The sequence below is a fragment of the Dermacentor albipictus genome, chromosome 3 (genome assembly GCF_038994185.2).
Source record: "Dermacentor albipictus isolate Rhodes 1998 colony chromosome 3, USDA_Dalb.pri_finalv2, whole genome shotgun sequence".
NCBI classification, from domain to species: domain Eukaryota; kingdom Metazoa; phylum Arthropoda; class Arachnida; order Ixodida; family Ixodidae; genus Dermacentor; species Dermacentor albipictus.
The window spans coordinates 74,324,395-74,337,880 of NC_091823.1; the positions used below are offsets into that span (position 1 = coordinate 74,324,395).

Consider the following 13,486-nt stretch of genomic DNA (forward strand, 5'->3'; position numbering starts at 1 on the left):
GCACCCACAAATTAAAAACTAAAGAGTAAAAAGGTACAGATACTTATCCTGAGGAAAAAAACAAATGCTGCAGTTTCATCAGAAAGGTGGAGCATTTATGGCAATAGCAGAAAGACAACTACACAAAGTAAGGGTCATAGTTTCAACAGATCTCACTCGATGACCATAAACACAGGCTGTCAAAATGCAAGCGAATGCCTTGCACCATGTCTCAGAAATTTGAGACTACACGACAAGCAACACTAGACGTGTGGGAATACAATGTGCATCAAGGCATCAACCATCTTGGCTTGGCCTTTACACTTGCTGCACGTTACCTCCAAGATACAGTGAATGTCCCGTATATGGGCAGCCATGTGCAGTCATGGCAAGGGTAGAGGGGTGAGGGCACATAAATGTGAGTCTCCTGTCCTTGGTGTTTCCTGCACCATGTATCTCCGATAGCAGCGTTTCTTGCATACCATGTCGCGGTGTGCGCACTTTGACGACATTTTTGCTGATTGAACTTTTCGTGTGGATGGACGCTTGTGAACAACTTTTGCCTCAGCTGACACTTTATAGTTTTTGCTAGACTTACCAAACATACAGGCTCCAAATATATGCTTAAAATGGCCGAAAACATAGCTAAATAGAGACCATGTCACAAGATTACTTCTGTCACACCATGAAAAAGTATACACAGTTTTCAACGGATCTAATATCTGAAAATGAAAATAGCTTGTTACTATCAGAATTACCATATGTTAAATTGAGGTTCGTTATATTGAGATCTGACTGTATATGTTTCATTTATTTAACTTCATTGCTGAGAATGTTCTTGCAATCACCCAATCAGTCAATAGCTTTTGGCGGTTTCAGCTGTTTAAGATGACAGTGTATGATGACATTGCGGAAACGAGAGCAAGCAATTTGTTGCTGTTTTCGACATAAAATTGCAAATTCCCTTCTGCATGCAGCGCAGTGATATTTCGCTCACATGTTCACAGGAGCTTTTTTGTACAGATCGGCAATCTTTTCTTACTATTTTCAAAACGTGTCTCTTAGCCCCTTTAACAAAAAGGTGCCACTTTGACACATCCACACAAGCTCCCCACAAAGCAGTGAATTTTGGCAGTCCTTCCTTGGGTCTTGTAAATTGTTTACAAATAGAGAAACATTACACTGCGATCAAAAGCAAGCAAGCAGCCGAAATAAGCAAGAATGAAATGTAATCCTTTATGTCCCCAAATGAGCCTTATTGTGCTTATTAATAAATTCATCACTTCACTACAAGGTGCTGACAAGACATCTATAATACATAGGTATGACTTGATCCTCTAATTATTTCCTAAAAACAACATTTACCTTCCGAGTATGGTGTTCATGGAAGTGCTAAGCTTTTTCAGAGGATCTTTTATTTCGAGAGAAACTATACAGACCCCGCACGTGCATTTCTGCCATTGTCGTTGCTGTGATGTTCCCTATAAAGTCCAAGGGTGATAACATTGTTGCCACTTGCCGTATGCTGTATGTGCGAGTGAAAGCTTACGAGAGTGAGCCAACAATGCCGGCCCAATCTCGCTCGCACAAGGGAGAAAAACGGGAAGGAAGCGCACCATCTTCCGGGAAGAGGGGCATTCTACTCAGGCGACAGCTGCGTATGGCACGGATGCACGGGTCCTATCCTGAAAACGATCTGCGATGGGTACAGAGTGCGCCGAGTGCTGATAGCTTTGTGTGCACTGTGTTCTTGTAGATTAGTTTGCGTTGAAGCTTGTGCATGCCTGCGCACGCCTGACACCATGCTTGATGATTTAGTAAGTGAATGTTTACATGTTTATACAGCTGATAAAACTAATATCCTTACTTTATATAGCTGTCTACTAATTTGTTATTGCAATTGATGCTATACCTTTCGGCCAAAACTGTGACATTTTTTTCTCATGTAGGAAGACCAAAGAACAAAGCAACTGACAGAGGTACACTTGCCTTCAGTGCATTATGACCATCTTTCAAAGAATTGGCAATTTCCTTAGCACCAGCCGTTTTCAACAAACAATCCCCAAAGTTGATGACCTCAAGGTTGTCAAGGTGACGCAGTGCCTGAGGAGTAAGATGGTGTGAACATTTGTTAAGGAATTGACAAAGCAGCACTTCCAGCATCAAAAGCAAAGTCTGATTAAACACAGTGAGCAAATGGAGAGAGAGAGATCTAATCTATGCTAGTTAATACAGAAATGTGTCAAGTGAATAGCTGTATTACCCCCAATCCTGTCAAGTAAATTCTTTATTTCGGGAAATTCTCGGTGCACACACACACACACACACACACAGTCTGCGTTCCGTCCCACTGCACCGCTTGTGGCTTTCTCCGCTGATTACTTCACTCATTCAGTTCGTTGTCACGCGCTCCTCACATGCTGACCGCGCACACATGCCTTTCATGTTCTTGCTCCCCACCACACAGTGCTGCCTACCGTCCCGTGCCTGCTACTCTATACAGTTCCCTACCGTCTCGTGCCTGCGACTCTACGCCACCTGGCGTCGGCCCGGTACCCTCCCAATCCTATGCACAAGGTGCAATTATGTGACACTTAGGCACTCGTGCGTCACTCGGAAAGCACAATACTCAAGTAGGCCTTCACTGTTGCTGCTCAGATCTTGCGTGTCTTATTTAAAAATATATGTACATTTTTTGTTCCATAATTATCAGCAGCTTAAAGGAGAAAAATATTTGCAAGCCTCACACCATCTTTCAAATAAAACCTTATTCTGAAAGCCCTCCATTTGTACAGTCACTTATTAGGTTTGCAAGTGTTGGTCTATCTATAAGACAATGGTTTCTACACATTCTACACATGCTACCATGTCTTAATGAATAATTACCAGACAGCCTTTACCACTCGAGATTATCACATGCTGCTACCACACTGATAGTTCAGTGCTTCAAACAATGATACACACATAACACACACATTATACCTGTGCCATGTGTCGAGCTCCTTTCGCTGTGAACGTGTTGTCATTTAGGTTCAGTACGCGAAGGTTCTTGTTGGACATCAAACCGTTTGCCAAGGCAGCTATTCCTTCGTGGTAGATGCCATTCTGAGGCAAGGCCAACTCTTCCAATGAGTGCAGTTTCTGTAACCAAGTCAAATAGAAAGGGCATGGACTTCCTTTTATGACAAACTCCTGGTTTTTTTAACCATTAGGAGTGAAAAACCACATGAACAAGTGCTAAACGAAATGCTGCAACTGAGTAGATCTTTCTTTCTCATCCTTGCACACTTTCACTTGCACCTAAAGCACAAAGCGAGCAGGGTGCGATAGGATGTTATCGCACTTATACAGAACATCTGATCTTATACAGAACATCTGATCTTATACAGAACATGACGTGGCTTCACTTCGGCGGTCGCTCTTGTCGCACCGCCTGTGATTTGAGGGCGATTTTGCAAGCAGCTGCTTGCAAGTCAGTCATTTGACCATCCGCATCCGCAGAAGTTTCAGTTTCTTGTCTCGGCATTTCTTTGCTGAAGAAGCGAAATTTCGCTACATTGAAATCGCATACAAACACACTTCTTTATACAGTGAAACCTTGTTAAACCGTAGTTGGCCGGAGCTCGGAAAACATATGTACTAACGGTAGTACTGCTTAACTGAAATAGCATGAGATCACCTACTTATCAGTCAAAAACGAAACTCAGAGAGAATGCGATGAAAGGGCAAGGACATGCAGTATTTATTTACTTCGCACGACAAACATATTATTTTCGTTTGATTGCGCGGCGGCCTAGCAGCGACGACAGCGGCCTGCCAGCCAGCCCCCTCTTCTCGGCAAACACTCGCATAGCAGACTCCTCGTTGGCGTTGCATGTTCTTTGTGCATTGGCGCGGTAGTGCTGCAGAAGTTGCGAGGCACCTTTTTCATTGCGGGGTGCTGTTCTCGGCACGACGATTGCATTCATGAGGTACCCACCGCGGTTGCTCAGTGGCTATGGTGTTAGGCTGCTGAGCACGAGGTCGCGGGATCGAATCCCTGCCACGGCGGCCGCATTTCGATGGGGGCGAAATGCGAAAGCACCCGTGTACTTAGATTTAGGTGCACGTTAAAGAACCCCAGGTGGTCAAAATTTCCGGAGTCCCCCACTACGGCGTGCCTCATAATCAGAAAGTGGTTTTGGCTCGTAAAACCCCATATATTATTGTTATTATTATTATTGCATTCATGAGGCTGATGTAATGTGCAGCTTCTGCCACTGTCAGGCCTGAATCACATGTACTGTAGCTTTCCATGTCATCCTCATCACTGTCATTAGGCGACACTTTGGCAACAGAGGCAACTATGGTGAAAAGTCGAACCTCGGAGCCAACATCTTTTCGCGGTCACAGCAGTACTGCTGAGCAACCTCTTCACATTCCAAATGCCACAGACCGTAGTCAACTGTGGATCCCTGTCGCATGCCAGCGCCAACTTCTTCGTGCCACATTTGATAGCATGAACGATGTCCAACTTTTCTTCTATGCTGAGCACCCGCTGTTTTTTATCCGAGCTTCGGCATGACGCGAGTCTTCACTTGCACGATGCTGAAATGATATTGATGTTGATGTGGCTTCCTGCACAAACGCACAGGGTGCTTGGAGGCTGTTGTTCCGAACTCTGAGGCTTGTTCTGACGGGCCCCCTGATGGGGACTACGCACCGCTGTGATTGCGCAACGAAAAGTGGAAACACTATGTGTTAACCAATACGTACGCAATAAGATGGTACAGTTTATGGGGATACAAAACACATTATATTCAATGGCTGCTGAGTCGGGGATTTGACTTTGCTACTTTTAAAAGGAAACTACTGTTTAAGCAGGTACAGTTTAATGAGGATTTACTGTATTGAGGTTCTGAATACATGGTGCTTTATGGACATGAGGTTATGAAAAGTTAAATACAGTAGCCAGCCGATTTTCTGAACCTCACGGGGAGCAAAAGTAATTTTAAAAATCGAACAGCCCGAAAAATCAGTCAGAAAAATAAAATTTATAAGGCTTAGAGTGGCTTAAGAAAATCCCTAATATTGCCCTGCCTTCGAGGGCAGGGCATCACGTGGAGGCGATCAGATTTGCTTAGATTTGCACAAGATTGGCGTTGTCTCCGCATACAGTCGACAAGAGCGCCACCGCGTCGGCGATATCTGTTGGCGGAGATTGCCATGGAGATAGAAGAAATGAGCCATGTTTCTTCGCACCACTTGGCCCTCGCGAAGGCACAGGAGATGGCGCCGATCACACAAACGTGAAGCCGCACAAACACGCATAAAGACGTGACGTCTCTGAGACACACTGGCTCTCTAGACACCATGCGCACAATAGCAACCGAAATTGAAAAAAGAAAGAAAGAAAGAAACGAAAAATACTGATCCCACATTAAGCGATTATGACGATAGTGCAGACTGAAAAAAAAAAAGTGCCATCCCCTGGGGCGTTTTGTCAGCCAAGGTAGAGCGGACATGGCCTCCGAAGCGTGGGGATCGCGTGCACGTCCCAATCTTGAAGGCTATAGAGCGGGCCACTCAAAACCAAGCCTGGCCAAGCCAGCGTAGAATCCAACATGGCGGTCTCTAAGATCAGGTAGCGTGACTCGGAACGAGCAATTTAGTCCGGAAAATCAAACTTCAGAACCCAAATTCGTCTGAAAAATCCGTCACAAAAATGCATTAGTTCTATGGGAACCCTCACGGTGCATTTATGAAATCCAGAATATCCAAGAAGTCCGAATTTTTGGAGTCCGAAAAATCCGTCGGCTACTGTACTTTGTTATATCGAGAATTTAGTTATATTGAAATTCGTTATATTGAGGTTTACTGTAGTTGTTACATTATAAACCTAAAAATGTCATCTAATTCAAGTCTTAAAATTTTGGTCAGAGCCCTATATTTTGATATGTAACACTAAAATGTAACACACACCATCACATTGGAATGATACATAAAGCCACTCCTTGAGGTAATAAGGTCAAAAGAAGTAATGACAAAAATACAAACCCCAAAAACAGCACCCATGGCAATTGCTCCGGCATTCTCCAACCTATTGCGGCCGCATATAAAGGTCCGCAGAGCTAGAGGCTTTCCGGCCTTCGTGCTGTCCTCAAGACATTTTGTCAGGGCCTTGGCCACATACTCAGCACCTCCGGTCCCAAGCCCGTTGTTGTTTAGTCGAAGAATCTGCATAAATGTTTCCCAGCACAATAATTGTGTATCACTAAAGAAGCAAATACCAATGAATTTTATGCCTATCAGATACATATTTACATCAAATTTTTATGCACTACTTCAACTCTTACTGTTGTGCATACAATTTTTGTGTGGTAACACTTTTTCTTCATACGTGAGAACACAATGAAATGACTGTGATGCCTTCCAATCAATGTATTTCTGAAGAAATTTTTGAAAAGGACTTGATAATGTTGGAAGCGTAAAGTGTGCAATGGTCTATTCTTCCCATGCTGGGACACCACCAATATCAGTGCCCTGTCTATTGCTCCTTCCTTTTCTTCTTTCCAGTGTGCACTCATGGCAATCCTTCAATGTTGGCATTTGACAGAGGTACCCAAGAGCAACAACATAGCTTTGACAGGATGGGCTGGATGTGTTAACAACTGCCGCTTCCCCACTTGCTAGAAAATTGGAGGGCTGGGCACTCGGGCATCACTCAAAGTCATGGCCATCAACAAATGCTTAATGGCTGGTGTCTGTGGATGATTCTGCTGGCAATGGCAACATTGCTGGCAGCAAAAGAGCCTTAAAAGCTGCAGAAAAGAGCAAGCAATTTATTATGCAAGATTGTGGTCTCCCTGCTGCTTGCAGTGAAATATTTGACTTGCGTGTTCATGGCAGCATCGCCTGCCAATGGGGAACATTTTCTTACAGTGCTCAAATAGTGTTGCAGTGCTCTTGCAACGTGAAGCCGTGCGTATCTATAGGTGTGACAGGACTCTGTTGTGTGTTTGTATGACTTCCAACTATCTTGCACTTGGTGCAATCATTTCTACTTGACATGTTAGTGTAGTGCAATGCGTCGCATCGAACTGATGCATAGGCTGATGCATGTCACACAGAATAAACTATGTTGTCGATGCCATAAATCCCTTCTTACCCCAGTCATGCTATAATCCCCTCTCATCAATCATGTGGCAGTAGCACCAAAAATAATTATGCAGGTTATTAGGTTAATTAACGACAAAGAAACATTTACCGGACTCCCTTCAAAATAGCTTTGGAGTCAAATATTAGCACCAGAAAAACAGGTGGGCTGCTCCAATCTCCCATCGTTATGACGACCATCATGGTTTGTGTGCATGATGAATCAAGAAAAATGTTTAGTTTACAACCGCTATTCTTACTGCTACTTAGCTAAATGCTGACACAGTTTTCAAGCCGTAGTTAGCCAAAGTAAACACTTGCCTTCAATTTCCCTTTTCATAATTGACACAGCCAATAAGATAACAAAATGCTTTAACTTGGAACATGTTGCATGGGAACAGTCTTCTTCAAAGAGTTTTTTGTTCAGAAAACATACCTCAAGTTGGTAGCAGACTGGTGAACTCAAGAGGGGCAACAACGCTCCAGCACCAATTGGTCCAAATGCATTGTCGCTGAGATCCAGTTCTGTTAACGTTGCCTTTGCTAGTAGCATGCCAGAACTCAGAAACCTCTGTAATCAAAGTGGGCATATGGCTGTGCATATATCTTCCAGAGGCCCCGTGAATATAAAGTTATAGATTCACTTCAATGCTGTTGAAAGTTAACTCTGAAGCAATTAAGCAAAATGTTTATCAGGAATATGAAGTCAGTTGCAGATGGATCTGTAGGAAAGTGGTTTCATCATATTCTTGCCATGAACTTTAGAAAAAACTGACACTAATCTGATGTAGACCCTTGTGATGTCATGGGCGACAGAAAGGACCTGTATAGTGTGTTTCAAATACTGCCAGATTACTTGAAAATACAGGATACACCATCAGCAAACCGACCAACCGCACACTATTAGGTCTTCATCTTTGTGTTAGGGCCAGGAAAGTGGCTTTTACCATAACACAATGAGACGGTTACTTTGTCCAAGTATGTGAAGGTGTTGCTATGAGAATCTAAGAAAAAAAAGATTTTTTCACATTTGTAACATACTACTAGTCTGCAATAAAAACCAGCTTAAAAAGTGATTACATTTCAAAGATGTTTTCAGGTCTCAGGAGAATATAATGCACAAGACTAGTGCTAACAAAACAATAAAAAATGCAAAGAAGCTCAGCCTCAAATATTTTTGCATGTCACAAAAGAAAAAAAGAGGAGAAAGAAAAGATAAACTGCAATGGAAGCAGATATGGAAACCACTGCGTCAACTCACGTACAACAGCATCAGGTATTTCAGTCCTCAGACGGCCTGTGAACAAGTCTTTCCATAAGGCTCTCTGGAATTTGAAAGCAGATGGAAACATCAGTGCAATGTCAATATGATACAGAACACAATTAGCACACGCTTTTGAGCATGGCGCTACGTCTAGTTCATGTTATCCTCTTATGATCACATTTCTACAAAAAATGCAAGTTTTCATTGTAAACTATTGTTATTGGAGAGTGCTAGCCTGTCTGTAAATGTACTGCAGTTTAAGGAATACTGGGTTGTGGGAGACGTTCGCGTGACATCATCTTCATTCTGAGACGCATGCCTTGCAAGTAGTAGTAGCACTTCCCAACAGCACATGCTGGCACCAATGAAATCGTGGCTTAGTCAGCTAACACAGTATGTCTCTTACTTCAAGGATGGCCAGTTTAATTTGCAGTGGTGCAACCTTCTGCATTATATGATGGTATGTTCACGATCAGGATTACCAGAATATCCGGTACAGCTTCAGAGTTTTGAACTTCATTACTCATGATAATACTAGCGGCAAAGACAAACCGTGGCGCCGCCTGCCACCAGCATCCCAATATTGTGTTAAGTTGGATCACATGCTGCAGTGTTTCCTTTGTTTTTTGTCGTACTGCTGCAAAATTCCAGTTGGTTATACATAGTAGTTTTACACTATAGTGCCTGTTCATTGTTTTGATTTTAAGGTTTTATACGCTGTACAGGAATACCCAGCGTTTCATTCTCCATGCTAACTTGGGCAGGATTTTGCTCTACATACTATTGCAGAAACAGAAAGCACGGTAGCATCTACAGAAGCGCAACAGTGGTTTAATCCTGGCAGCTAATTTTAAAGCGTGCATATACGTGTACAAAATTTCAATTTCTATTCGGGAGAGTAAATCAGTTGAATATGTGAAGCAAGATATCTGCAACTAATGCAGCTAGTCATGCATATTGCACATCCACATACCTCGTAAATCTATGTCATGCAGATCATTTGATTATGTGAAAGGACCTTGATGTAGATGTTAGGGATTTATTGGTGTTTTAGTTTTTCTTCCTCACGGTCAATGTGTGCATATGCCTGTATTACTATTGTCGTCACCTATAAGTATCTAGGGGTCACTCTAGACAAATCATTACATTTTAAAGAACATATCAGAAACTTACGTGCCGAACTAAGTCGAGCCTGTGCTTGACACTGTATCAGGCACGAAATTATTTTCCGCTAGCAATGCTTAGAATGATATATTTTAGTATATTTCATAGCCAGCTAACATACTCCTCAGAATCATGGAGCTACACATATACATCTTATCTCTAACCCCTCATTATACTACAACATAGAACTTCACATCATGACATTTTCAGGTTCTCTAGCATATAATGAACCACCGTTCAGGTCACTCGAGATAATAGAGAGTTTTAGTATAGCGTAAAGCAGCAAACGCAAAGAGTTAGCGTTAGCGTTAGCGTTGCGTGCACCACACTGCGCATGCGCTATACGTAAACGCTGCTGGAGCTCTTACGTACGTACGCTATTTTCAGGATTTAGCGTTGAACGCTAACGCACGCAAGGGGAGCCTTACGTACGGCAAGATGGCGGCGCCGGTCGAAGTGAGAGCAGCCCGCTTCGGATCTATCGAGCCGTCTGCCTGCACTGCTAGGCTCTATCCTTCCCCACTAATGCTCGTGTTCGCCTTAGATTTGTGTGATGATGCTTCGGCAGCGGTGCACAGGTGACAAATGGGCGTTGTTTACGATATACGTTCTCGATTAGCGGCGCAGTAGGCTTAACGAGAGGGTTTGCTCATAGAGTTAGTAGAACAACTCTATGGGTTTGCTAAAAGTGTTTGCTGTATCCGCCTCGAGATGGCGCCCAAGTGTATTTCGCTCGTTCGCTTGGTGTGAAGCCGCATGTGGAACCGATGCATGTCATGTTTTCCGCGGCAAAACACAGTAGTGTGGTCGGTGCTGTGGTCACAATGCGTGTGCGTTTTACCAACGACGACGATATGAACCTCGTGAAGGAGGTTTTCGCCTTGAACCCATTCGGATGGACGTCAAGGTGGGCGTCCGTTGCAAAAAATTGCAAAGAAGTGGGAAATCCGCTTTCTGGAAGAGAAATTGCCGGCGAAACGTCCCCTCCGATGTAGCTTCGACGTTTAGTGGATCTTTAGGACACGTAGAACCTGCGCGGTCGCTCTCATTCCCGAATCATGAGGGTGTCTATGTCATCCCAACTTAAAAAGGACACGTAATATGGGTCCCACAGAACACTCGATCGCAGCATGCCAAGATTAATCGGTATGTTTCGCGACTCTCGACAAAACAACGCTCAAACCAAACACCTACATGCGTAATTAACGCAGCGATTGTGGCTTTCGATAAGCTTGACTTAGGGACACACTTGCTGATTCGACATTGGATAAGCTCGACAGTTCGTGTGGATTTGGCTTTCCAGTACTTTGTGTCTTTACATCTAGATGGCGCTGTATTTGTTTGCGTTAACGTTAACGCTTTTCTCCGTTCCGCTATTCTAAAACACTACCTTGTGCCGCGCAGTGCAGTCTTTCTATGCGTTAGCGTTGCGTGGCACGCTAACGCTAACGCAAGGGTTTTACGCTATACTAAAACTCTCTAATGCCGTTCCAGATGGCACAAGATTATAAAACTGCTTGTCTAATTGACAATATCCTGTCCAATAATAACACTTACCCTTCCAGCATCTTCATAATACCAAACAGAAACACTCGTAGCGAGGCTTCAAATATGTTAAACATTCCTCCAATACATAATCATTATGGAAAACGTACAAGAGGGTATGTAGGGACTAATATATATAGAATGGTATTGCGTTTGGAACTAAGGGAAGTTAGAACTTTTCATGTGCCTTGAAAAATACGGTAAAATATAAACTTTTCAGCAATCACATGATAAATAAATCATTGCATTTATATATTGTGCCACGAACATTTTTTTATGTAATTATTCTTATTGCGCTAATACTGCACTAAAACTGCCCTATTGTATGCATTGCACCTACTCTGTACCTTTGAATGTATATTTGTGTATGCGAAGATTACTTTTTTTATCCTTTTTTATTTCTTTACAGAAGTCTAGACATATTCTACAAGTGTGCTTGAGTTATACTTGTATAAACTATGCATGAGCCCATGACGAGCAGTAATACTAACGGCTCAGATGAAATGTTCAACTCTACTGTGTATATATTTCAAATGAATAAAACCTTCTTTTCATTGCTCGGTTCTGTCAGATGGTCATTTTTGGCTGTCTACGTGCCATGAAATGTGGCTTCATTATATGGGTAATTTTATGCTCCCAAGAACCTTCCACACTTTCTCTTTTTTTAAATTCTGGGGTCTTACGTGCCAAAACCATATATGATTATGAGCCACGCAATAGTGGGGGACTCTGGAATAATTTTGACTACCTGGGGTTCTTTAACATGCACCCAATGCGTGGTACACGAGCATTTTACATTTCATCGCCACCTAGATGTGGCCGCAGTGGCTGAGAATGGAATCCACAACCTCATGCTTAGCAGTGCAACACCATAGCCACCAAGCCACCACAGTTGGTACCCTCACACTTTACCAGCAATATCTTTCGCCGATAAATCTAAGTAATGGTGTTTTATTGTTTCTTTTTGCCCATACAATGCCAAGCCTTCGGGATCAGTGTGTGCCTTTATTAACCTGCATAAGAAGCCTATTGTGCTGCATAGTCATGTCTTGTTCGCATCTGCCCCAGAGCAGAATAACACAGATGTCCGACCTTGCTGCAATTTTCTGTTTTTTTCATAGCAGATGGCCAAAAGGAAGCTTGAGAATAGTCTTTTTTTTTGCTGTAAATGTAATGTAATTATATATCCTCTTTGTATTATCTAGTAGTCAAGGCTTTCTTGTGCTGATGATGGAAGAACAAGTTAGAATACTTTTTTTTTAACTACAGCGAGTATCATCAACTGTAAAACTTCCTGAATGGCAGGATAAAATCACCACATGTGTTCTCGTTGAAGTGAAGCGATGTCACGTGATCCCACTTTCAATGTAAAAACGATTGCAGCACTGGTGCTTTCAGTGGTGGTCCTTGTGCCCAATACACAAAACAGCAAGTATGGCATGTCTTGGCAAGAACTGTGCTGAAGTCAGGTCAAAAGTGCCAATAAGCACGTTAGATTTGACTACTGCGTCTGTTTGGAAAGCAGTGTTGAGCAGATACCCCCAAAGTCACACATAGCAAAGGAGAACCAAAGAGGAAAAGCACTAACTTTCAACAGTTGAAAGTCTGGATTCACCCTGTTTGGTTATCTTCTCTTTTTTTGAAATTGATTTATAATAAATTGATTCATAATAGATTACAGGTTATAAAGAACAATTATATACAAATAATACATTCGTTATTACGCGCTACTTGCTCCACAATTTGTATTACTGGGTGGCTAATACAAGGAACATGCACAATGCGACAACTGTAAATAAAGAACGTGCTTTATTTCAGTGAAGCTTACAGTAAGCATGGTAAATTTCAGAACATACTTACTAGCTGTTACTGGTTTTTGAAAAAATAAAAGAGTAAATCAGTGCCTTAGGAACATATGTTTTTCTTATTCCATTAGACTCTCGGCAAATCCTCGATAACGGGTATGTTCGATCAGTAAAGGGAAACCAAACGAACCACAAGCTTGTTGGCATACCCCTTTCAGATACAGTACCTTTAGCTTTGGACAGGATTCCAATGCTTTCCCAATTGCCTTTGCAGCATCGACACCGAGTGTGTTGCCCTCCAGACACAGCATTTCCAACTTCGGACAGCGAGATATTGCTTCCACAACAATGCTCGCTACAAGGCCATAAAGAGAAAACGATGTGGTAAAATTTCACACACTTACTGAAAAAAAAGAAGAAATCGAGAGACAAGCCGTCGAAATAGCATTTTCTGCTCATCATTGTAATGCGGTGTATAACGATCGTCTGTAAGCAAGGCTGGCTCTTGTTCTCAAGTTGCGATAGTGCCATCAACACCCTGCTTGAGTGCGACCAACCAACAGCAATAAAATAAAAGCTTAATCTCCCACACACC

The 13,486-nt window shown here is 42.6% G+C and overlaps 1 protein-coding gene across 2 annotated transcripts in view; it reads right to left on the reverse strand.

Moving 5' to 3' along the window:
• The window catches only part of LOC135900628 (ran GTPase-activating protein 1-like), a 40,808-nt gene that overhangs the window by 26,745 nt on the left and 577 nt on the right, over positions 1-13,486 (reverse strand). Inside the window, exons 3-8 of one of the 2 annotated variants that reach the window (XM_065430099.2) lie at positions 13,119-13,246; positions 8,379-8,438; positions 7,550-7,684; positions 6,016-6,195; positions 2,962-3,120; positions 1,965-2,082 (exon numbers count right to left, since the gene is read on the reverse strand). In XM_065430099.2, coding sequence (XP_065286171.1) covers positions 1,965-2,082; positions 2,962-3,120; positions 6,016-6,195; positions 7,550-7,684; positions 8,379-8,438; positions 13,119-13,246 — 780 coding nt within the window. The remainder of the gene's footprint in view (positions 1-1,964; positions 2,083-2,961; positions 3,121-6,015; positions 6,196-7,549; positions 7,685-8,378; positions 8,439-13,118; positions 13,247-13,486) is intronic. The other variant, XM_070535611.1, reaches the window with a different exon arrangement.